Consider the following 25,342-nt stretch of genomic DNA (forward strand, 5'->3'; position numbering starts at 1 on the left):
ATATGGAAAATAATCCGCTGTTAAAAATTAACATTGGCAGCTGCTTTCGACCTAGAATGAAATTCAGACTTGCCTTGGTTTTACTTTAATTTTAAATAATTCTCTTCAAGCTACTTTAAAATATTTCCCTTCAGACACAGGTGAAAGCTGAAGGACTGGACCACTGAGGCAGCAACAAGATTCATCAGCTGCAACAGTGCAGTGAGGTGCTCGTGCTGCTGCTCCCACTGCAGTTCTCCTTGTTGGGGAAAGAGGTGGAAGCAGCTGGTGGTGGGCTACATGTCTGTGTGCATGTGGAGGGTGGGAAATGGGGGTTGTGGCCCCTGCTGTAGCTGTAGGTGTATCCATCATGGTCCTGGCCCTTGGGTTCTGTGATGGGGTAAGCAGGACTGCTGGACCTGGTGGATATATTTGTATCATGGCCAGGCCTAATGCAATGGCATTGCTGCATCCTTCTGTAAATGGCAGTTGGACAGTGGTCCTGGTACTGGTGATGGTGAGCAGTACTTTAGAGCAGAAGGGTGCCTGATGCAAAGTACTGACCTCGTCCAAACCATTTCTATCATCTTCAGAGGTGTTTACTATAATGGATGTAGTGACTATAAACAGTGATAATATGACTTTTTCCTGATTATCCTATTTTTTTTTTTTAGATTACCATGTTCAGTGTGTATTTACATGAAGATAACACATTTTGTTTGTTTATAAAGAAACAAAAAAAGTCAGTTTTGTTATTAGCCTTATTTTTGGTTTTATTCATATTTTGACATAAGGAAAAAAATATTCCCATCTGCTACTTTATTGCTTTAGCTTTCATTTAAGTGGGTGGTAGACAACTGCAGGATGAGGCTAGTGGTTAATGGGTTGTCCTCTACATAGATTCCTGTGGCAAGTAGTGCCCTTCAGGGGTCTATCCTGTGACCTGTCCTCTTTAACATCTCTGTCAGCAACCTGGAGGAGGTCACAGGTAACTTGATTGCCAAATTTGCTGATGACACCAAATTGGAGGGTGCAGTCAGTACACCACTGACAGAGATCTAGGCAGGCTAAAAATGGGCTGCTAGGAAATTCAGGAAATTAATGAACTAAACTCACTAAATTCAATAACGTCAAATGCCAAGTCCTGTACTTGGGAAGGAAGAGCCCTGGCAATGATACAGGCTGGGGCCAGCCTATGTGGCGAGCAGATGTGCTGAAGAGGCCCTGGGAGTCCTGGTGATGGCGAGTTGCACTTAAGCCACCAGTGAGCTCTGGCAACAGAGAAGGCAACAGCATCCAGGGCTGTATTAGGAGGAGCACAACCAGGAGATCAAGGGAAGGGATTATCCCTCTCTGCTCAGCACTCACTAGACTGTATCTAGAATTCCATGCAGTTTTGGTTCCCTCAGTACAAAAAAGACATTGATGGGTTGCAGCAAGTTCATTGCGGAGACACCAAGCTGGCTGAGACTGGGGCTGGGAGTACTTGCCCTGTGAAGGGAGCTTGTCTTGTTCAGCCCAGAGATGGCTTCGGCAGGACCTAAAGGCAGCCTTTCCATGTCATCAAGGATATCAAGAAGATGAAGCCAGGCTTTTCACAGTGGTGCATGAATGGATGAGAGACAGCAAGCAGAACTTGAAATTGTATAAAAACAAGCTTTTTCTTCTGAGGATAGTCAAGCTGTGGAACTGGTTGCTCAGCAGAGTTGAGCACTCCATCCTAAGAGGCTTTAAGCCTGGGCAGATTGCATATTTGCCTTGCTTTGAGGTTGGGCATCATAGAATCATATAATAGTTAGGGTTGGAAAGGACTTTAAGATCATCTAGTTCCAACCCCCCATCAAACCTCTCAAGGTCCTTTCCTACCTGTGATGGTAAAATTATCTACTCCTCTATGTCTCCTGATCTACAGTCTTCAACTACTGTGAGACAAATCTGTACTATTTTGTCCATCATAGCATTTTTACAGATGGTTCTTCTGACTTCTTTATAGAACAACTTGCCCTTTTAGTACTGGAAAACCCTAGCTTGTCCAAACAATCTGTTTAAGGACTTTATTATCATCAGAACTTCTTAAGGGAAAGAGTATTATGGTTAAGGATTTTTGTCTCGGCAACTGTGAAACTGTCAGTAGGTGTAAAAGCTTAGAAAGCTCAGTGTATATTTACAAGAAAAAACATACGCTGTAAGGGAGCTCCATATAACTAATTTTAGAAAGTTACTGTTAATCTCTGTCTTGTATCTGCTTTTTGTTTTACTGAATGGATTTTTGTATGCTCACAGTGCTAAGGAAATGATTAATTTTCGGCATTCCAGAGCTGTGTTACTGCTCTCACTATGTATCTGTTGTCCTTATCCATTTGTATTGGCCCATTGAAGAGCCTGTATTTGTGTTCTCAAAGCCCCTTAAACCTGGTATTATCTTCTTGTGAAAGACAAAGGTACAGTTCTTAGAGTTTCAGATTAAGTGCTAGAAGAATTATGATTGTTAATGAATTTTATTGTAAATGTCACTCATCCTGTGTTAAGGCTCCTAAATGATAAACTCCTTCTGGTCTTAATAGTAATTTTTCATTTCTCCTATGGCAGTTGTAAGTTGTTTAGTGCAGGTGTCCTCCTAGAGGCAGTCAGGCTTTCTCCTGGATGCAGAGGTTCATACGCAATATGTGACAGAATTCTGAATTACTGGCATTAGAGACAAATAGATCTGATAGAAATTCACTTTTCTGGGATTTTTCCCTGTGAGAGGATTAGTACCTGTACCATTTGGACAGATGAATGTTCATTTTTCTCTGTAATCCCTTAGCTATGGATGTCTGTAATCTGTACCAGCAATCTGTTCAAGGACTTCAGTTTCCTTGTATTTGGAATATGTTAAAAGAAGATTTCTGAATTATTTTCTCATCTGACTGCTCCATTTGTCTTTGCAATAGGTTTTGAAGTACTTAAAACTGTCATTATGTCCTCTTGTATTCTGTCTTTTAACTAAGCAACCCAAATTCATGCAGAATTAGTTATAGGTCCTATTTTGCAGATCCCTGATCACTTCTAATTATTTTTGCATTTCTCATGAGTTGTTTCAGTTCATTAAGTCTTCTGTGTAGTGTGGCCATGAATCAAGCTGACATAATACTGTATAAAAGGAAACAGCATACTGGGATGTATTAAATGCTGTGCTGGTGATGGATTATTTCATGGGCATGAAATTATTCCTCTCTCATATTCATCAGTATTTAAGGAATCTCCTGTACTAACCAGCTGAAGAACTGTTTATTTTTGGGCACTGTTTTGTGAGAGTGATAAAAAACAAATCAGTAGGGAAGAATCCAAAGGAGAGCAGTCAAAACATATGCTTGCCTTTATTGCAGCCACAAGATATTGATGCCAATATTTTGCTGTCAATCCTCACTGCTACCTACCTGTTTCCTTTCCTTAACAAAGGGTGATGAAAAATTTTTCTTCTTCCATGCAAGTGATTGTTCTTCCTTGCATATATTTTTATATATATATTTTTATATCCTTGTTTTTTTTTTTCTTTTTTATGTTAGTGAAGGCTATTTTAAAGTTGAATTCTGTCCTTCTGTGATCTTTTGATCACGATAGGAAATGTGGTGTAGAAAACATATCAAACCAGGTATGAGAGAGAGTAAATTTGAGCCTGCTGTAACTGAAGAGATCCGAGTACTGGCTGTGTGGGACAGAGAGTGCCTAAGTTCTGTGTCTGCTAAATATGAAGTCATGTAGGATGAAAATCAGTGACTCCAGTTCTCATGTGTCTTCAACAAGTGTTCCAACTGTCAGTATACCACAGATATGGAAGTTCAACAAAGTTGTTTTAATGAAAAAAAAAAAAACCACAATGTTGAATTAGAGAATCTTAACACTCTGAGACCTATGAAGTGTAATAGCTGCTGCTGAAATATTTTTCTGGAAGTATAACGCAGAATTTCAGTTGGGAAAAAAAGTTCACATATAGTGCTGAAAGAATTTTATTTACAAATTAAGAAATGTCATTTATAAATGCATTTTAACAGTTAAAAAGTGAACTGCTATGCCACTGAAGGTATGGGTATATTTATTAAGTATGAAAATAAACAAATGGTGATTTCTGCTGGAGGAGCAATGTAACTCAATGCAGAGGATTTTTTTAGATAAGATATGGGAAATACCAGCTGATCCATTTTAAGGGTCAAAGACACTAATACTCTATTTTGTTGCAACAGTAGTTGTGATCACTGCTAAAATACACTTAGGCAGAGGGAATAAGAAAGGTTTGGAGTTACTGAGAGCTTTGCAGTTTAAATCAAAATAGTACTACTGCAGTGCAGACTCTGATATCTGTTATGAATGCATCCAAATATATTACGTGATTTCATTATGAATCTCATCTGAATTTCATGATCATCCATCTAAGAGTCTTGAATATTTTCTGCCTCTCTTCAAATAGTCCCTAGCATGAGTAGCCTAACAAATATTGCTCTGATACATTTGGACATAAACAAGTAAATAGTTTCTAGAGGAAACCGAGCACACCTCAACAGTACTTTTAAAGTCTGCTTCATCTTTTTGCATGCTTTTTCAAAATAAAACTTACAGCAGTGATGGCAAGTGTTTTATGCCAGTAAGATGGAAGTTTGGCTTAGAGGTGCCTACTTTGAAACAGAATTTGGAACTGTGAGCTTTAGGTTGCAGACACAGTGCGCTGAAAGAGTTCTAGTACTTTGAGTAGGGTCCCAAAACTTTATGCTGAACAGAGACCACTTTAAAGCAAGTACACTGGCTAAGGACCTGCCTTAAGTAGACAACAATAAAACTGATTAAAGGATTCATCTGCAATTCTGGATCCCTCTTGAGAGTGATTTTTTTCTTCTTTGTGGTATTGACAGTTTTTGAGTTTGCTTGAGAAAGTAGGCTTCAGTGTTTTTTTTCTTTTTCTTTCAAAAGCTGCAGTGACTAAGCTTTCTTAAAAACCACAGCTCCTGTGATGTTTGTGATATTGATCTCCTTCTTTCTTCCTCCCACCACATATGTGGACATGCATATGCACACCACACACACCTCTTTCTGAGGCCAGTGTCTATAAAACTGTCAGAGATATGAAAATCAACTTTTAATTTCCTCATCCGCCCAAGTAAGTTTAAATTTATATTCCTCTTAAATCCTTTTGAGATGTAATTTCTTATGCACTTTCCGCATGTTTTTATTACAAAACACCTGTAAATCTGGTATAAGATCTCCAACATTACTACATCATTCTGGTGAGTTATTTGCACTTTTCAGTCCTCAAGTTCTGATACCAGTTATTAGAACAGCTACCATATAGACAGGTTTTAAATGAGAAATCGAGACCAACATAGCATAGTTAAAATGCTGGATATGCATGTACATGCAGAGACTTACATTCTTATTAAAAGTTCCTTGTTTGAAGAAGCATTTTGTGTGGACTGAGATTTACCCTCTGGAGTTACATATGCCATCTCTTTAACACAAAGAGAAAACAAGGGATTGTGCTAACTGATTCAAAGCCATTTATAATGGTCTAAAAAGAGATGACTTGAAAGGCTGAAAGAAATCTAAATGAATCTTATTGATTCTGAAAGCAAATTGGATCACGTCAGGAGTTAGATGGAGCATGAGGTAGGTATTGGATTTTAATAGGACTAGATGAGATTCAGTGAGACTTTCAGTTTAAGTAGAGTGATGGAAAATGGTAAGCTATTTAATCAGTTGCTCTACATACTCAATTCCTTACTTGTTCATCTGTTAAAAATGAAAATTCAGGTATTTTTATATTGTGTTACTTCTAAACATATGTAATGATTATTAGCCAGAGAAAAGTTCCAGGTTTAGGCTGTCTGAACAGCTCTCTAGAGCTCTGTTCTCTCAGTGTTTCTGTAAAGCATGCTCTGCTACGTCAGCTAAAGTAACAGCAATTGCCAGTCTGGGTGGTATAGCAATACACAATTCCTGAACAGCAGCAAAATGCAGAAATGGTGGTTTTCAATACTTGGTGTTATGCAGAACGGCTTTTAAACAGATGATTTTAGCACAGTTTTAATGTGTCATCATTCACAAAATTGTATTTCCATGCATTCTGGAAATCTAAAAAAATTTCAAAACCTTGGGAAAAGGGAGAAATGTTGGTTTCCAAATAAGTGAGAATGATTCAAGCTTTGCACCCTCACTGATCTGTTTTCTTTAGGCATTCCCAGCAAACACTAAGGACAAGATTTATCTGCACAGTTAAGCACTTGTGTCTGAGTTGAGTTGATTTCTATATTTAATTTTTAAGTCAAAGTAGAGAGTTGTGGTGCAGTTTGTTCACTTTTAGATGGATGTATAAGAGATAAAGTAAATCATACTTCAGAGGCATCTGTTGCTCACTACTGGCTTGACAGTGTCTAGGTGTGGATTTCTACACTGTAAACCTTTTGCAAGATCCATTTCAAGCTAAAGATACCTACATGTGGATGTCTGCTGTCATGGCTCATGGCTGATGTTTGTATCCCATTGTAATCATGGAAATCTGGTGGAGAAGGGCCTGGATATCCTAAAAACCTTGTGTCAGCCTTACATGTGTGGAGTCGTTAGATATCCTAAAGTGTCTTAAGTGGCAGCAGTCGCCTACATGGGGACAGACGCATTGAAGCCAGGGATAGAACCACCACATGAACAATTCAGCCGAGCAACTGCTGTGTATATATGTCAGGGTAAATTGAATTGCTCTCTAGGCTCCACTTTCCATTTCTACTGTAAGGGAGGCTTTGACACTTGATTGTTGCATAGAGCCACACCACATCCAAATTTGAAGTGTCTTCAACTTAAAGAGATCCTGCCTTTAAAGACCAAAAGGTTTTATTGACAATCACCACAGATCTTTCTCCCTAATTTTGTTATGAAGGTAATGATCCATGTTTAATTTAATTTTAAAATCTCTTCAAGCATTCATTTAGTGCACAAGACATGTTTCTTCTTGAATTCCATTACTGTTCTTTACACAGTCTACTGTTTAATAAAACATAGATGAACAACTTGATTTTAAATTACCATTAAGTAACAAATGCTACAGCTAAACCTTGAATTATACCTGGTTATTTTTCAGTTGCATAGAGGAAAGTACAATTTTGTGATGATGCTGTTAAATGCATTCTAAATTAATAAGAAGGTATTACTTTTACATATAATAATCCATTTCAGAACAAGTGTTTTTCTCTTCTGTGTAATGGTAGTAAAGCTCTGGAATTGTGTTAGTCTGCTTATTTTAACAAATATCTCTAAACAGTCCTAAATCCACATTTTTTTGTTTAAGGAAATATCTGACTGAATATTAGTGGGAAATCTGCATGTAAGTAAATAAACCAAAAATTAAACTAAAATTTCTTTTTTACTACTCATAGAGAAAATGTTGTTTATACCTAATACTTGACTGTCCTATAGAGTTTACTAGTTATTTGTATGATGTAACTTCAGAAATATATGTCCATCTTGACATAAACAAATCGAAATTCTGTAACACCTGTCCTTATTTCTATTTTTTATAATGTCAAACTAGCTTTCTACTGTAATAGGACTCTGTATCTTAAAGCCAGTGTTTAGGAAGGGTACAGGTCTTTTTCTGACACAGTGGAAGGAATGTCCCTAAGTCTGGAACAATCCTGCATAAGATATAATTAAGAACAAACAGGACATCATTGAATTGCATCATTACTCTGTGGAACAGTGCAACAAATATTTTTTTTTTTTTTAATATATGTTAATGTCTACTTCAAACACCATTTAGACCATATTTTACTGTACAAAAGAGGCTTCTTTTATCTAATCCATTTGAAGACTGAAAAGCAGGCCAGTTTTCCACTTTGTTAAGCAGTGCTTATTTAAATGCATTTTATGTATTGCATGGGATATAGGTTGTTATTCATCATTATGAAGTGTTCATATTCTTAAATTTTTGTTTCTGTGCCTTGCTTTCACAGACTAAAACTGGCATTGCATTGTTGTATGATGAAGTATCCGAAAATGCTTATGACATCCGACTGAAGCTTATGAAAGAGGTATTAACAATTCAAAAACAAGATGTCGTCTGTGTTAGTGGAAGTGATCACAGTACAAATGTAAGTGCTTCTATATCTCTGTGCTTTTGACTGCACACTTTAATGTCTTCTGCAGAGATCATTTTATGGTGTTGTAGTGCAGGAGATTTTGTTGGGTAATAGAAATACACATAATGATCAGTTGTTGGGGGTTTTATGCATACTTGTGTGCAAAACTTTTTTTTGCCATTACTATATGTCCTTTATTTTGACACACACAACCTTAACAGGAGAGGCATATCTGTAAATACTGACATTACAGCATTCTTCCACCAAATACTGTTAGGCCATTAAATGAAGGAGAAAGAAAGTGTTTTCAATTGAAAGCATTTTCATACACCAGAGTTTTCTTCATTTTTATATCAAGTATTGGCAGGATGTCTGTTCAAGGGCATAGAGCTGACTGAGAACACTTGAGAGGCACTTATTTAATTCTGCTTCAGGCACAGATGGGGCTTAATCAGTGCCAGCATGTATGTCATGCTTTTTCCCCCAAAAAAATCAGTTATGCTGCTTTTTCAAAACATGTGCTACCCCTAAGCTATAGAGGAACCTTCTGTATCAACATTTATTAATGTCACTAGAGAAACTGGTGGCATTTTGCATAAGCAGTAGAGCAGTGATGTCTAGGTTATGGACATCCTTAAGTAGTGTAGTTTAGTTCCTCATATAAACAGTATTCCTCTTAAAATTAAGTGTAATTATCCCAAGTTTTACAGAGTAAAATGTATTTCATGAACTGTGTTGGTATTTGCTAGAGTGACAACTCATGGCAGCCTCCTCAGAGAGGGCAAAGGCAGGGGAGCTTTTCTGTCTGCCTGCTGTATTCCACATGCCATGTAAACATAGAATCTGGCACTAGGGGACACAAGTGAGTTTGTGAATCTCTGCTAAGAATTAGGAGCAAAAAAAACCATGTAGTGGTACTCATATATACATACCACATGTATACATATGTAGGTATATCAGTGAGAGAGAGGTCTGCTTATGTAGCACAAACCCATGTTTTATTCCTGCCATAGTAAATATTTATCTAAATTGTTTAATATCACACAAAACCTAATTTGAAATAGCTTTTAGAAGTTAGAAACATTAGTACTGGTTGCAAAACTTGTCCATGGAAATCTGGAACATGATTTGCTCTTGAAATGGTCAAAAAGCTTGCATCACTTGGCAAATAGTGTGAGGCCACTCACTGAAGTGAAAGGTGTGTTCATTTCTGGTTGGTTTACTGAAATAAAAATAAGCCTCAGTCAAAACCCACCAACTTGCATATACTTCCTACTTCAGTGGGAAGCATGATAAACAGCAGATTTTAACTGCAGGCATTGCTGGTAGTTCTAATAAGTTGTACGCAAATTGTAGTTGCAAGAGTCACAGTAAAATATCATGTGGCTGCAATATATGGTGTCTGTGCATATAAGTATATATGTTTGGTTGGGACTCAATGGTATTTAAATTAAATGCTTCATGTATAAGCTTTCATAGAAAAAGAATCAAAATTCTACTTTACCTAGTCTCAGATTACTTCTGGATTGAATCACTATGGGGCTGACTGCATTTCAGAAAATGTATCAAATCTGTATATCTATCAATCATCACTCTTTGATCACTTAGTAAAAAAAAAGTGTGTTTGTGTGGGGAGAGACCACAAACCAAACACACACCCAAACCCCCAGACACCCACTAAAATGAAAGCATTACAGAAAAGAACCCACCCCAAGCAGCAACCCACCACTCTTAATATCACATTTTGGGTTAATTTTGATTTTGATACATTTTACTCCTACATTTTAGGGTACCCTAAATAGAATTTCCTGATGGAGACAGGACAGGAAGACAAGCTCTGATAATGGTTGAGGAGCCTTTCCTGGATTGGCCTTTCCTGGAAAACATTGTTATCTCCTTATTTTCCTTAAGTTTTCTCACTAAAGACTCTGAAAACTAAATTTTAAGGCACTGATCTATTTTTCTGTGTCCCTTGCAAGATTTCCCCCAGATGTTCCTTTCTGAAAGTGTTGTCTTCAGTCCCTGTGGGCTTCTGTTCACCAACTCTAATGACAAAAATCCGCTAAACTATGGCTTCATGTCAATATTTTATTTTTCCTATTATATTTAGAACCAAATAAAAACTTTGAAATGCTGACATTTTATATAAAGGCCAATTAAGTGTAACATGAAAACTGCCTTTTTTACAGTATGTAAATTCCTAGTATATAGAGCTCAAAACCAGAATTTGAAATCAGGCTGAAATAGCTGGTAATTCTCTAGCACTCTTTTTGATAATTCTAAAGTTTTACATTTACAGCTACACAAGATAAATTCCAAAAAGATAAATGCTTTAATTTTCAAGTGGTTCAAGAAAATAATTTCATCCCTGTGCTATATGATTCAAAATATTAATAGAAAACTATAACCTGAAAGTCAAGTCTATAGCAGTCATAAACTATCACATTGTCTTACTGATTTATTCTTTCTTTCTATACTTTTTCTTTCTCAGGTATTTGTAGTGAATCTTTGATACACACGGCCATTCGTCAAGCTAGTTCATTTGCTACAAAAATAGAAATAACTTCTTTGCCTTCTTTCTGTAGTCACCTCAAACACATAGGAGGGGGGAAAATGTTTTTGTTTTAGAGTAACTTTTCTTCTTAGGTGGGATATGTAAATGGAAATATTGAAAAAGAAAGTTCTGTATCTACTTGGAGTAATATTTTGTTGTCCCACCAGTTTTGTGGGACAGAATTTGTGGGATGCATTTGTTTCCAGCCTTCCTTTCACTGACAGGTTCATTGAACCTGAGGAATGCTGAGGACAGGATTTGCAGCCATGTGTAATTAGCCCTTCCTGTCCCATCCAGTTCTGAATGCTGCAGTGAGGACTGGCAAAGGCATCAGTGATCACTAGTGCTACTGTTGTGGGTTGGACATTGAGCAGTAGAGATTATTCCCAAGCATATAAGGCTTTCTCTATAAAATACCTTTCAGTACCATCCTCTAGATCTATTTTGCTTCATATTTTGCTATCTGCCATTCATTTAGGTGCTACTTTTAAGAACTGAGAAATCTTCACCTTTTATTAGAAATTGTAGAGCCGGATTTCTGAAATTTAATGGAAATTCAACCCGTTTCACTGGTTTTTGCTGTCTTGGACATGGATGTAGAGAAATAGAGAAAAGAGCATGCTTTGTGAAATTTAAGATATGTATAAAAAAATAATGTAAATGGAACTTTTCCTTAGAATTCAAATATTTCACAGTAGACAAGATGGCTTTTAAATATCTGTAAAAATATTTAAGGAAGTGGGAAATAATATTTTCCTGTGTTTTATTATATACTGTTATTGTTAATTACTGCAATTTTTTTATATGACTATATAGAATATTTGTATATTTTATATTTATGTGATTAAATATGTGATCTTTCCATCATACTGTATTTCAGAGCTTCTGTCTTGGCAAATCTAAGCATTCTAAGCAAGTCTTCATGACTTAGTGTTGTGTTTTGGGTGTTTTGATTCATAAGGAAAAGGAGAATTAATGGATGCATCAGAATTAGTGCATACTCACAAAAGCCAGGAACAAAGTTATTGACAGAAATGGTGTACAGAAAATAGACTTTTTAAAAAAAATGGTATTTTTTTCCCCCCATATTTATCATTACTCTCAAAAAGGAATTAATTGTATGACAGACAGGGAGAGATTAATTTTCAGTTAAAGGAAAAACAGGGAGGAAATAATTTTTATACTTCATTATGGTATGGTTTTCCTTTAGCTTTTTGCAATTCTGCATGCTAAAATTAATTTCTTACACACAGCGCCTCACCTTAATATTCCTTGGTTTTCTTCCGTGTATATTTCTATCATCCTTCTCCTGTTGTCAGCCCACAGTTTTACACCTCTCCTCATAAGAATTTTTTTTCTTTTACTTTGTATTATATTTCTGTATCTCCCCTCCCCCCCCCCCCCCCCCCACTAATTCCACTTGCAAATTCAGAAAAATAAATGCATCTGGCTTTTTATCAAAATCAGTCCTTCTCACAGAGCTGAATTGTCTCTGATTTGGTCAGTGGTCAGGCAAACAGTTTTCTAATGCAAGCTCCTGGCATCTCGATTGGAAGAGGACTCCTCAGAGGCTTATGTAAGTCTAATAGAATTAGAATAACAAAAACCTTTGCGTCCTGGGTACCCAATTGTCCAGCTTCACAAGCTGCGTCTTAGCTGGACTTAATCAGAATGAAACAAGGTGGGTGAATAGGGAAGAAAAATAGCGAGATTAGCTGTTGTATTGATTCAAAAAACAGAAACAGTGCCTGAAAGTACTGTTTAAATCCCTGATAAAACTGCTGTGGCTTTTTTTTTTTTTATAACTCAGATACTAATAAGGACAGAGAAGAATGTTACTTTAGCAAACCCATAGGGAATGGGTCTGCATTAAAGTCTAAACTTTAATTATTTTATAACTGAAGGAAAATTCTGTCTAGATAACTACTAATACAAGTGTTTGCCCAGTGCCTGTTCTACCATTGCTGGTATGGTATTTTAGTCTAAAATTATTTTTTAAAAAGCTAATAACATTTTATCTTTTTTGAAACATCAAGTGGGCTACAGTTCCTGAGAGGGCAGTATTAAGGACTTGTGGAAATGCACAGATGTGGTACATTCAGTCTGATCAAAGTGGCAAACTGTGAAGTTTACATTTTTCTAATGTTCCACTGATTTCTGAAGATTTTTGTATACTCACAAATTTTAAGAAAGGCTGGGGACATAGAAGTAGTAACACTAGTGAGTAAGGAAGCAATCAAAACTCTGCTTTCTGGTTTCTAATTAAGTATTCTTTGACCCTGGTTTGCCACGTACTTGAAGAAGGAGTATGTCACTGTCCTAGGTGGTGGCACTACAGTTCATCTGACATGCTGTGTGATTATGTCCTATGATATCTTTGCATATCAGCATAAGGCTATTTAAAATAAGATTTATTATGTAGATGCCTGTATCATTAGACTTGGTGATTAATCATAATCCAGTGGCATCTCTTGTTAGAGTGCTGCATGCACTCTTCCCTCAGTATGGTGTTTCTTCTAAATTCCATCTGGAAACAGTTTGATCAAGAACAACCCTACTTTAGTTTGAATTCCATATTTCTATGAAGAGAGTCAGTCAGTAGGTGGGCTGCAGCCACCAGGTAGGTGAAAGTTTGCTGATGATCAATGAGAATTGGGAAGTGGAAACCTCTGTATGTGGCAGAATGTTAAATAAATGTAAAACAATTTGCTGGGGAAGATCTAGGGCTGGAGAGATGGAAGGTGAGAGCTGAGAAAATCCTCATCATGAGAACCTATCTTGAGGAGAAAACTCCCTGAAGGATTTCATGTATGCTTGTGCACCACATCCTCTTTTGTTGTTTCTGGATATGTAACAAAGAGCAGGATGTCTGCATTTTATGATATATTTTACCGCGTCTCACTTTCTTACAAGATTTGGTTCTTCAATTATTTTTTTTATCTTATAACTTCCTTGTGATAGCTTCAAGAGCTGCTGAAGAAAATGAAGATTAGATATGGCTGGTATGTTAAGTACCTATCTTTATTTTCTTACCCCTTTTGGTGTCAGACTGTTTCTTCCCTTGTGTCCATACAGGACAGGTTGCAGGCTTCTCTTTTAACTCTTCATATTATATTTTCTTGATTTGCTTTTTCCTTTCCCCTGCATGTTTCCCAAGGGCCTGGGTGGCAGGTTCTGCTTCTATTGCCATCATTGCCTAAGACTGGCTTTTATTTTCTGTTGTCAACCTGCCGTGTAGGACCTGTTCTAAATTTGACATTTTATGCTGAACAAAAAAATGCAGCCTTTTGAGGCTGCTTTCCAATAAATGACAGATGCAACTACAGTAGAGTAGAATAAAATGTGTGGATATATACACATATATATATATAAAAAGTGCTCTGAATGTTGCAGCAATAAATGATTTCTTTGTGCTGTTTCTTATCTCCTGTTTATCCACTTACTTTAATTAAGGAATAGTCTGTATGCTTTGATGAGATTGCAGACCCACTGGTCATACTCTGGTCCTCCTACAGAGTAAACATTTCTCCACAGAGGTGATAGTGACTGTGAGGAAGGCAGATTGATCATGCCTAAATATTGCTTCTAACCCCAAATTTACATTTTATGCTTCCACTGTTGCAAATATGTGAATTTCATCCCTAAAAACTGAGTTTGTACATGGCTAGCAGCTCAGTGTCTATAAATCTTAGTCTTTCACAGAAAGTAGGCTGGTTTTTTGAATGCAGTTTGCTTGTCTTTGAGCATATGGAAATTTTTTCAGTCAGCAGCTATATGCTCTAGTGTTTTCATGCATCAGCACAAGACAGAAGTTTTATTCAGATGTGCAATTGGACAATATGAATTTCCTTTAATACTTAGAGCATTACAAAACTGTCCTTCTGAGCTTTGTGTTTCTTGTTCAGACTGAAAATACATTTCCAAAATAAATATTCTTCCACTGTAGATTAAGTTCAGATGTGATGGCCAGCCTGCTTGCTGAAAGAACTGCTTGACACGCAAGTAGATCAAACTGCCTGTCAAACAGCAGGTAAATATAGCTTCTCTTTCCATTGCTGGTACGTTTGACACTAGTCAATGCATTTGTTTCTTAGAATTTATATGCTAGGTAATATTATGGCCAAGTTGTTACTTCAATTTTTAAAGCAGTAGCTATTACAAAGCCAGTATTTCTTTGAGAAACAAACAATCCTTGAAAACTTGAAACAATAAAAGGTCTTATAAAGTTAGGAATATTTCATGTTGGTATCCTTGCCCATTACAGGTTTAATAGTTACATTCTTTCCATTCAGATGTACTCTGAAGTTTCATGCAGGGCATTTATTCTTCCTCTAATCTTCTAGAAAGAATAAACAAAACAGGCCTACTATGTGGTATGCTATGGGGGATACATAATTACTTCCACTTCGCAGCACAACTGGAATGAATGATTACAGTATACACATAGCCTTCAAAATGAAGAGTTTTAATAAACTGTAGATATTATTAAAAGATGTCATTAGCAAAACAAAACATTATTTTAAAAGAAAAAAAAGTATTTCAAATTTCCTGTTCAGATTGACAATCAGTACACTTTCTAGTTTTCCTTGCCTATAATATAGCCATCATACAGTCAACTTTAGCTCTGTATTGTTTGTTAATCTGTTTTTGGTCTTTAAGACAGTTACAGATGTCTGCCTTACTTTAGCCTCAAACCATAAATAAATTAGTTTGGAAAGAAAAATTGTGTCTAGCCTGAAGGCAACTAAAAAGTGAAGTTGTTTGTATGTTTGACTGAGACACAAACACCGGGTTTTCAGCTGCATATGAGCATGACGTTATCATTAATGTAAAAAAAAAAAGATAGGGTTTTTCCACAATTATTGCAGTACAGTTTTGGCAAGAAGTGCTGGAGTAGAATATTCTTCTGTAGTTGCTTGCAAAACTAGTGTGGGTTTCTGTCCACATTTTGTAGTCCTGAAATTTTGTAATTGCATTAGTTCAGAACTGAGTCAAACCTGAAATCTACTAAGCCCACTTCTTCCAACAGCAGCTGCTGACGTTTCCCTAGAAGAGCAGGGCAAGAATACGTGATGCTTCTTTTAACGTGTTTCCTGCCCTAAGTTTTTCAGTGCCTTCCTGTGCAAAATGCAGCTTTATATTGGCTCTTAACAGATATCTTTTTGCTACAGCTCTCCAGTATCCCCTTGAACACATGTAGACTTTCAACATCCAGATTTTTTATTTCTTACCAGACTCCAGAATCTGCTATACATTGCACAAATAATCATCTGGGAATTTTTTTTTGTCTAATGGAACTCTTTGTTATAGTTTTTCTCACTGTCTGCAGATTTTATTCTCTTCCCTTTCCTCCCCCAGTTCTAATTTATTTAGTGCAGGCCTTAAGTTTCCTAAGCCTTAATTGGAACCTTTTATTAAAAAAATGGGATTTTATTTTCAGTGTTGTAGTCTTCATGTGTCAAGGGTTTATTGAGAAGTATCACTCCAATGCGTCTGCTTTGTTTAATCCATGCATTCCTTTAATACTAGGGTGAATGCTACGTGACCCTGGTGATTTGCTGCTGTTATTTACTGAATTGACTTCTAAAGTTGTTTCAAATTCATACAGCCCCATACATCCTTTGTGCTACAAAGCATGTTGGAAGAACATCTCTAGTTTTTTGCATGCTAAAAAAAAGTGTTCATTTATCTTCCCTCCAGTAGCCTTATTAGCTGAGTATGCCTTTTATATCTTGATCATTAATCAACCCTGTAGTTTTTTGGCAGACCTCCTGCTCTTGGTAGATTTGAAGGTGTATTATAAACTTTTATTCTTTTTGGCAGTTTTTGGAACTCTCTTTTCTGTTGCTGCCTTATTTTGGTTTTCATTTTTTTTTGCTTATATTTCTTTTTATTGTTTTTGTACAAATAAAACGTCCATCACTCTACATGTAATAACCTCTCTTAACCTCCTCTTTAGCCATGCAGTTTTCCTTTCCGTCTCTATTAAGTCCTTTTAATAAGTGGCATTCATTGCCTCTGTGTTTCCTGTGTGGTACCCTTAACTACTTTTCACACTGCCTATAATGTTTTCATTTTCTTAGCTGCCCTATTCATTTTTCCTTTCAACAAGCTTCCTCACTTTTTCATAGTTCCCTTCTTGGGTTTGCAGGTGACTGTTGAATGTAAAGTACAGAGCAGTTGCTATTGCACAGTAGCTTTTCATCTATAAAAAAATTAACTAGATCCTACATGCTATACTCAGGACCAGGGCAAGTACTTAGTCTTATCTTGTGAGCTCCATTAAGCAGTGACTGATAGAGAGCCGTGGTGTTTGTTGACTGCATTATATGCTTTTGTGTATCTCTGTCTGATCTACTAGAACTTAAGTCTTACCACCATTGAGTTTCTCATACCACCATTGCGTTTCTCATTCCACCATTGCATTTCTCATTCCTGTTGCTTTTTTGCATATCTCATTGTTATCAGCCTAGTTGAGTGGTCACTAGTAAAGATTCTTTCTTGTCTTTAGCCTGGATTCTGTTGATTTACTTGTTGAGGTAGTTGCAGTATTAGTTTTTATTTGAGCCTTAAGTCCTTCGTAGCATAAGGCATTTACTCTGCTGCTTATGTAGCCTATTTTACCTTTCTTATATACATCCCATAATCAGAGATTTTTGTACATCTCCAGAGTTCTTATACCTTTATTTACTTCAGATTTAGTACAATTTTGGTTTTGTTCCTGGAACTCTGGTTTATATTTCCTGTTTGCATTTTTCCCTTCCCAACCTGTACTTCACTTCAAGATACAGAAAATCTCTGTTTATACCCATAATAGAAATATCATCCATGATTTTACTCTCTTCTGTACCTGTTAATGTTTCCAATACTGCAGTTTAAAACTTTAGGTGTGGCTTTCCTGAATCTTAAGTACCAGCAGCTTTGGTTCCTTTACAGTTCAGATGTGACTGTGCCTCCTGCACAGGTTCTGTGTGTTTAAAAAAATGGCTTCAGCTTCTGATAAACCTGAATCCATCTTCCTTAAGCCTTTTCTGTAAGAATGCATTAAGATCTTCTCTATCTCCTCAACCCTACAGGGACTGTTGGAAGATTTTTGGAGAACCTTACTGTAGAAGTCGAGGTCTCTCGCTTCCTTTCTTCTTACCTAATTTTTCTACCTAGGACTTACTTCCTGTGTTTCTCTGCATTTTTGGTACAAATTCAGACCAAACCTGCCTAGTGTTTCTTGGGCTAAGCAAGGCTTCCTGTTGGATGTCACACGTTGTACATGTTCAGATATCCTTTTTGGAGTCATCTCCCTTGAGTTATAAATGTATCTGTCTATTTGCTTAATGGTCATCTACCACCATTACAACTGTCTGGGATGTCCACTTTAAGGAGGGCATTCGCCTTTCAAGAAAGTACACTGACATGATCTGTTATGAGAAACTACTAATGGAATTACTTCTCCACTAACACAGACATCTGCTTCTGTCATGGCTTTTGCCTCCTTGCTTCATGCCTGTGGCTGGGCATTAGCACTATTACAGATTTCTGTTCCCTATGGATCACTTTAATTTCAGGTTAATTTCAGTGTACATGCCTGGAATCAAATATTTGGTGGAAACTTTATTCTGTCACCTCTATAAATTGAAAACAGGTTTCTGTTTTATACTGCACTTGAAACATATTGTATGTGCACACAGTTCTGTTCTCACAGAGATCATCTTAACCATGCTAAAACCTGTTGATTGGGTATTTAATCCGCAGTTGTATAGCAGGTTAGGTTCTAAGGCAAGTAATTCTTGATAACATATTGTCAGTTAGTCTTGCCCTTCCAACTTTGTACAGCTGATAGCTTGAAGGAAAAAACAGAGGCAGGCAGACAGCATTACCTTTAGTAAAATAGTCCACATTCAGGAATTACGTTACCAGTAGTTGCTCAAGTGTGCACCCAGAAAATTCTGTTTTGGCAGATAGTGTTGTCAGTTGGACTTGCTTTCATGAAACCTGAATTTGGCTAACCTTTGTTCGTACCAGCATTAGTATATTTATTACATAGTTTATAAAATGATTTATTAGTGTGATGCTATTAGAATTGTACCTGTAGTGCCAGCTATAGAAGAATCATCATTTAGAGTATATTAAGAGATTTATTTTTTAACTGTTCTTTGGACTTTGTCTCGCTATGGAACAGCTGTCAGAATGTTACATGCTTTTCTATCTGAATTTAAATAAAATCTACTACTAAGATGTATATTATTTTACATGTATGCTTTTATTGTACATGACTGCCAATGCCACCAGTACTTGTAGGGATAATTAGAAATTTTTAATTTACATCTGTGTTTGTAGTTAATGTATATTAGTGTCCTGTTCCTTTCTATTTATGGACTGCATACTATCATACACAGGTCTATGTGACTTTATCTCTTCTAAAAAATAAAACACATGCTGTAGCACATGTTCAACATTGGCCCACAGTTGTCTATGTGAGAGCAGTCTCTGGCTGCATTTTAACTTGTGCCAAATTGCCTATAATGGGTGTTGGTGTACTCTGTGTCTCAGTTTTGGACAATATGAATTGCAGCTCTCTTAAACAATGCCTCAGACCAAATCAGGAGATGACATGTGTCATGTAGTGTTCCAGTTAGGCAGTATTAGTCATCATGTTTTCAAGGAAAGAAAATTTGGTAGTGTTGGTTGGGAGTTTTACTGTGTTGCTTTGCTGGGGAAAATCCTCCAGACTGCTTTATTTTAGCATAGGCATGGCTTGTGAGACATGAATTGTAAGACAAACAGTCTGTTCTTTGGTTTGAAGAAGTGAAAAATATCTTCCTGAATTTTGAGTTGTGAGATCAAGAGGAACAAAATTAAATATAGGTCCTGAAAAAAGAATAGGATAACAGGATAAGTTAGAGGGGACAGAGTGCAGAGGTCAGATAAAAGAGAATAATTACTGTTTAGCATACTTTCCTACAAAACCTGAAATCTAATTCAGCAGGTAATTAATGTTGAATCTCCTCTAAATCTCTAAATTACCCACTTACCCACAGATTTTCTTCTCTAAATTACCTTTTTTTTTTTTTTTGAGTAGTGAGCATCTATTTTATCAACTTAATGGTCCAAATGAAGGACTAAATGGAAACTAGCCTATAGTGAGCCATGTGAATTTGTAGGTTTTACCAAAAAAAAAAAAAATTCATTTCCTCCTTTAAAATGAAGTTGCAAAGTCAAATATTAGAAACTTAGAATTATGCCAAATTAACACTGTCAATCAGGCATTATGTATTAGGTGCATCCCTTCTAATCTGAAATTATAATGGGTTAAAATGCTGAACATTCAAAGCTAAGGCTGAAGCTGGTCAACAAGATCCCTTGAACAAATAAAGTTCATACAAATACTTAGAAAAAATATTAAGGCATTTCACATCACTAGGACAGAATAGTTGTCCCCGGGTCTTTGTGTGCCTGCATTCTTGCTCTGCAGAATGAGGATATATATGCAGGCTGGGAAACTAATTTAATTATGTAGATGTACCTAAATATTGTACTGCTTACTAGGACAAAAAAAGCCCTAAGTATTTTAATAATACTATGTTTAGAACTAAATTAAAGTTGTGTTCATGAAATAATATGACAGATTATGCTTTAAATAAGGATTAAGAAAGAAATAGCTGTATACTGTAAGGTCTCAAAGCCATGTTACTACTAGAATAGTGTTTCTTAAAAAGTCTGTGGTGTGTCAAGTTTAAAAGCTTGTCTGGGTGTGTCTGTTTTCCACTTCAACTTACTGAAATTTTCACTGCATCTGTCTGTAAGAGTTACCTGTCTTCTGCCAAGGAAGATGCTTTAAAACTGTGCTTAACCACCTCTGAAAAGTGCTTTGAAAAAGGTAAATATATTTAACTCCTGGCATCTGTTTCACTACTACACAAATCTCTCAAGGTATTTGGTGCTCCTGTGGCTCTTGCCTGCTACCTCTTCAATTTCTTTGCATCATTTTCAAAATAAGCGTATCAGAACTACCTGCATTATTTAAAGTGGGGATCACTGCCAGGTGCAGAAATAATTTATAGTCTTTGTGTTCCTTCTTAACAGTCACCCAGTGTTGCAGGATTATACTAGTGATTTTGGCCATGGCTTTCAGCAGGAATGGAGGTTTTTCTCATAGTCCTCATGACTCAAGTTTAGGTTTTTTTGGAAGACCAAATTCTGGAGGTCGATAGAGTGCTTTTCTCTATTTGTTTCAGCTGTTTTCTTAATTACAAGGATGACCTTAAATGACCTTAAAGTTCTGTATGCTTGGAGCCTGTCCATCATTACCCTTATTACAAGTATAGTCCCTAAAAATTTATTGCAATTAATGTAGATTTTTTTTTTCAGACCACTGGTTTTAATTTTTTTAAAGGTAATCTATGTACTGTCATTATCCCTCAAGAAGCATAGCAACTAAATATTTCCTTTATCTCAATTACATTTTGAGTTGTTTTTTTTTTTTAGTTAGCCAATTTACACGTGCTTAAACTACGCAATATTATTTTAAATTGTTTTACATTTTTGATCAAGCTTTTTTAGGGTGTCAGATCAGTGCCTTGCTAGGGTTATTACAAGACTGGTACTCTGTTATCAAGATTTTAAATTTCATAACAAGTATTCATGTAAATTGAAAAGGTTTTTTCCATAAAACTTTTCCTCTTTAAAATTATTTCTCTATAAATCCTTGTGAATTGGTTTTACCATTAATCCATAATGGAATAGATAGTTCATTGCCAGATTTATGATCATCTGACCTTAAAGTATTGTAATATAATGAAAATCTATGGCTCTATTTATATATTTTCAATATTGACCCAGTATTAACTTTCTTCTAATATCCTGGAATTGTACACTGTTCAACTTGTTGAAATTCAAAATCAATTAAAAAAAAAAATCTATCTCTGTCAGCTTGTGTAGATGATTTTAGTTATGACACTTGATGATCCTCAGCTTTTGGCATTTTACTTTTACGTATCTTTAAAGGAAAGTTTTTTGCATTTTTCAAATGTAGCTCTAGTTAAAAAATCTGTTACAAAGGAAATGTTGAGGTACGTGATAAGTACCTTATTTCAAAGTGTCTTTCATAGAAATATTGAAGCTCTGAAATAAGCAATGCTATGAACTATGAAATCATAAAAATTATTATTACAATGTTATATAAAGAAATTGCTTCATAGGGCTACAATCTCAATTATATCATCAGTATTATAATTTGAAATGTACCTATCAACCATATGAAATACATGTTAGTGGCAGTTGAATATGTAAGATGCCAATAAATAATACCTTGCTTGTCTTTCATAAAATGGCTAAAGCTATCCATGTAATGGTTTTCTATTTGTTGTCTGATAATGCTAAAGCAATCTAAATATTTATTCCATCACCCCTATGTGATGGGATATATTGGGATAATTTGTTTACAAGGTATAAGCATATGTGAAAAGAAACATGAATTAAACAAGCAGACAGGATTTATGTCATAGAAATTTTTTTCTTGGAAATGAGTCACTGAATTTAAAGGTAGAGTCATAGAATCATAGAATCATAGAACAGTTAGGGTTGGAAAGGACCATAAGATCATCTAGTTCCAACCCCCCTGCCATGGGCAGGGACACTTCACACTAAACCATACCACACAAGGGCCTGTCCAACCTGGCCTTGAGCACTGCCAGGGATGGAGCATTCACAACTTCCTTGGACAACCCATTCCAGTGCCTCACCACCCATACAGTAAAGAACTTATTCCTTATAGCCAATCTAAACTTCCCCTGTTTAAGTTTGAACCTGTTACCCCTTGTCCTGTCACTACAGTCCCTAATGAAGAGGCCCTCCCCAGCATCCTTATAAGCCCCCTTCAAATACTGGAAAGCTGCTATGAGGTCTCCAAGCAGCCTTCTCTTCTGCAAGATGAACAGCCCCATATTCTAATTCAGATTGAATCAGAGCTTTGTCAGTGAGTATGATAATTTAGATAAAAAGTTTTGATGCGATTCAAAATGAAGAAAACCTACGAAACAATCTGAATTAGCACAGATTTCAGTAGGGCTGAATATCATCTGAAATTTATGGGCTTGACTACTGAAATAATAATTTATATTTAGCAAAATTAGTGAAATTGTAAAATACCCAACAGGAAATATACATATAGGAGTAACCTCACATATATTTTCTTATCTACTGAAAAGGAGAAAATAAATAATCATAGAATCACAGTGTGGTTTGGGTAGAAAGGGAACCCTAAAGATTATCTATTTCCAACCTCCCTTTCCCAGGCACAGACACCTTCCACTAGACCACATTGCTCAAAACCTTGTCCAACCTGGCCTTGAACACTGCCAGGGATGGGGCAGCCACAGCTTCTCTGGGCAACCTGCGCCAGTGTCTCACTAAGGTTAATTCACAGGAATTAACCTTTTCCTAATATCTGATCTAAATATAACCTCCTATATGTTCAGGAAGTTCTGTAAAAATGTCATTCTCTGCAGTGCTGTTCATCATGTTGCAAAAAAATTCCCCACAACTCTATAATTACTGTCAGCCAATGAAGTGCTATTATTATGTTGTCAGGCACCAAGAGTTACATACTAATGAAATGTCAAATTCAGCATACTGTTAAACATATGATAGGTTGCTGTAGAAAAATATTGATAAATGTTTTCTTCTTTATGAACTTAAATATGAAACACAAGAAAATAAACATTTGAAGCAGACTTTCACTAAAAGTCTTTTGGCATATACTGGAAAAAATGGTAAAGGTCTGAAGATATGGATTAGAAAAGGTTGGTATTTGTGATTGAAAAATGAGACTAAATATCATGCATACATGATAACTATGAAAATGCATATCTCAAAACAAAAGCATGTAAAAAGTTTCTGTTTAGGAAGAATATTGCTTAAGCCATACAAAAAAAGAATCATACTGAAAGTCTGCATACAGAATTCACACACAAATTCTTCTCTCTATGGTAAGGAATTAAATAAGTGCCTATAAATCGGTGTTGAATGAGACTTCAGAACTGGATCACTTAGAGTCTAGGCTATCTCTGAGAAAGAATTTTCGAAAAGTAAAAAAAGAAAGTTTAAAAGCATCTTCTATGCTTATTCAGATATTGTGTTTTCACCTAGATTTATTTTTTCTACAATTTTTTAAAGCACAGAACTGTTACACTTCATAGACAACCAGTTGGTGGCTTGGGCTTAAGCATAAAGGTATGGATCCCTTCTCATTTCTTCTTTTAATTTTTCAGTACAGCTAATTCACATCAGTCTTAATTGAGATCTCATGGTTAATACATGTCTTTTACAGGGTGGTGCTGAGCACAAAGTGCCTGTCGTCATATCAAAAATATTTAAAGACCAAGCAGGTAACTTATGTTATTTATTTACACAGTACTGTAGTATATATGGATTGTTTTGAAAAATTAAATCCTCTTTAAACTGAGAATTAAAACAAGTGTGGCTCACTCTTTCAGCCTTACACTATCTTTAAGATATTCTGTAATGTCCAAAAGGTCCATGTGCCTTTGTGCTGCATTCAAAGTCTATTATCTTTTCAAGTCTTTAGGATCTAGACTTGCAATTTTACTGGTAAGTAATGGTTTCTGAAAACATATTTTTTTACTGCAGTAAGACAGTTGTGTTGTAAACAAAATATTGAATGTTACTTTTGGAAACAAAACTGTGACATAGGAAATCTACTGATGTACTTAATTTTAATAACACAGCAGATAAAAAAAATGCAAACCAGACATATTTTTTTCCCCATACAACAATTCACTGCTATGTGGTATGACTAACTGTGCCTAGTTGCAAGCAGAGAGTGATTTGTAATGTTTATTATGGTTATGATATCACAAGTTTTAAATCAGTGTAGTCTATCCCAGTTAAGTATTACACTGACATTTATCTAGCAAGAGGAACCTTTGAGGGAGTGTGTCAGATCTTAGACTGATTTTCGTAAGTTGAAGAGCTGCACTGGAAAACAAAGGGGCTCTTCAGTAAGTTTCATGTGGGTGGGCAGTGCCTTGAAAAGTGAACTAAGGGTCTTAGCTGATGAAAAACAAAGTCATGTTTTCTTCTCTGTTAGACATGGATGTGGAAGCTAGTTTGCTATTTTCTTTGCTGAGGCATTCTTTTACATATTTGAAGGTTCAGTGTGTTTGTGTTATAAGCTTCTATGTGTTTCCTCTCTAGAGTAAATCTACGCATTTCATCTAACCTTTTGTGCAAGAAAAGACACAGCAGTGCACTGTGACCCTCAGTGTATGTCCTGCTCCTCAAACAACTCAGAGCCACTGGCACAATCTTTTGAATTCATCAGCCTCTCTTCCTGCTTTGCTGCAGTGGAGATTAAGCACATTTGCTTGGCAAGCCTCTTGCTTCACTAGCTCACAGACTGTGCTTGGTTTTCTCCTCTGCATTTTCTTCAGGGGGTCCTTATTTTGCTTGAAAAGTAATTACTTCAATATTATCATATTAATTAGTAAATAATAGTAATGAAGAGAGTATGTTCAAATTTATCTCACGTATGAACTTGAGGGACTATTTCTGTTTTAAGATTCTAGTGCTTTAATGTTAGAGGAAATAATCTGGTAATATTATTTAAGGGAAAATAAGCATTTTAAAAATATATGCATTCTTTCTCCCTACTTATATATATATTATACATCTGGGAAAATATTTATGTTGTATA

At 36.0% G+C, this 25,342-nt stretch overlaps 1 protein-coding gene across 1 annotated transcript in view; it reads left to right on the forward strand.

Moving 5' to 3' along the window:
* Window positions 1-307: 307 nt before the first annotated feature.
* Window positions 308-25,342, forward strand: part of SNTG2 (syntrophin gamma 2) — a 169,964-nt gene continuing 144,929 nt past the window's right edge. The window contains exons 1-4 of the mRNA XM_061461784.1: window positions 308-496; window positions 7,953-8,090; window positions 23,803-23,859; window positions 23,957-24,014. Of these exons, the coding sequence (XP_061317768.1) occupies window positions 308-496; window positions 7,953-8,090; window positions 23,803-23,859; window positions 23,957-24,014 (442 nt within the window). The remainder of the gene's footprint in view (window positions 497-7,952; window positions 8,091-23,802; window positions 23,860-23,956; window positions 24,015-25,342) is intronic.

This window comes from Pezoporus flaviventris, unplaced genomic scaffold, assembly GCF_033815535.1.
Source record: "Pezoporus flaviventris isolate CSIRO_AGI_PZ_B2104156 unplaced genomic scaffold, CSIRO_AGI_Pfla_v1 ptg000031l, whole genome shotgun sequence".
NCBI classification, from domain to species: domain Eukaryota; kingdom Metazoa; phylum Chordata; class Aves; order Psittaciformes; family Psittacidae; genus Pezoporus; species Pezoporus flaviventris.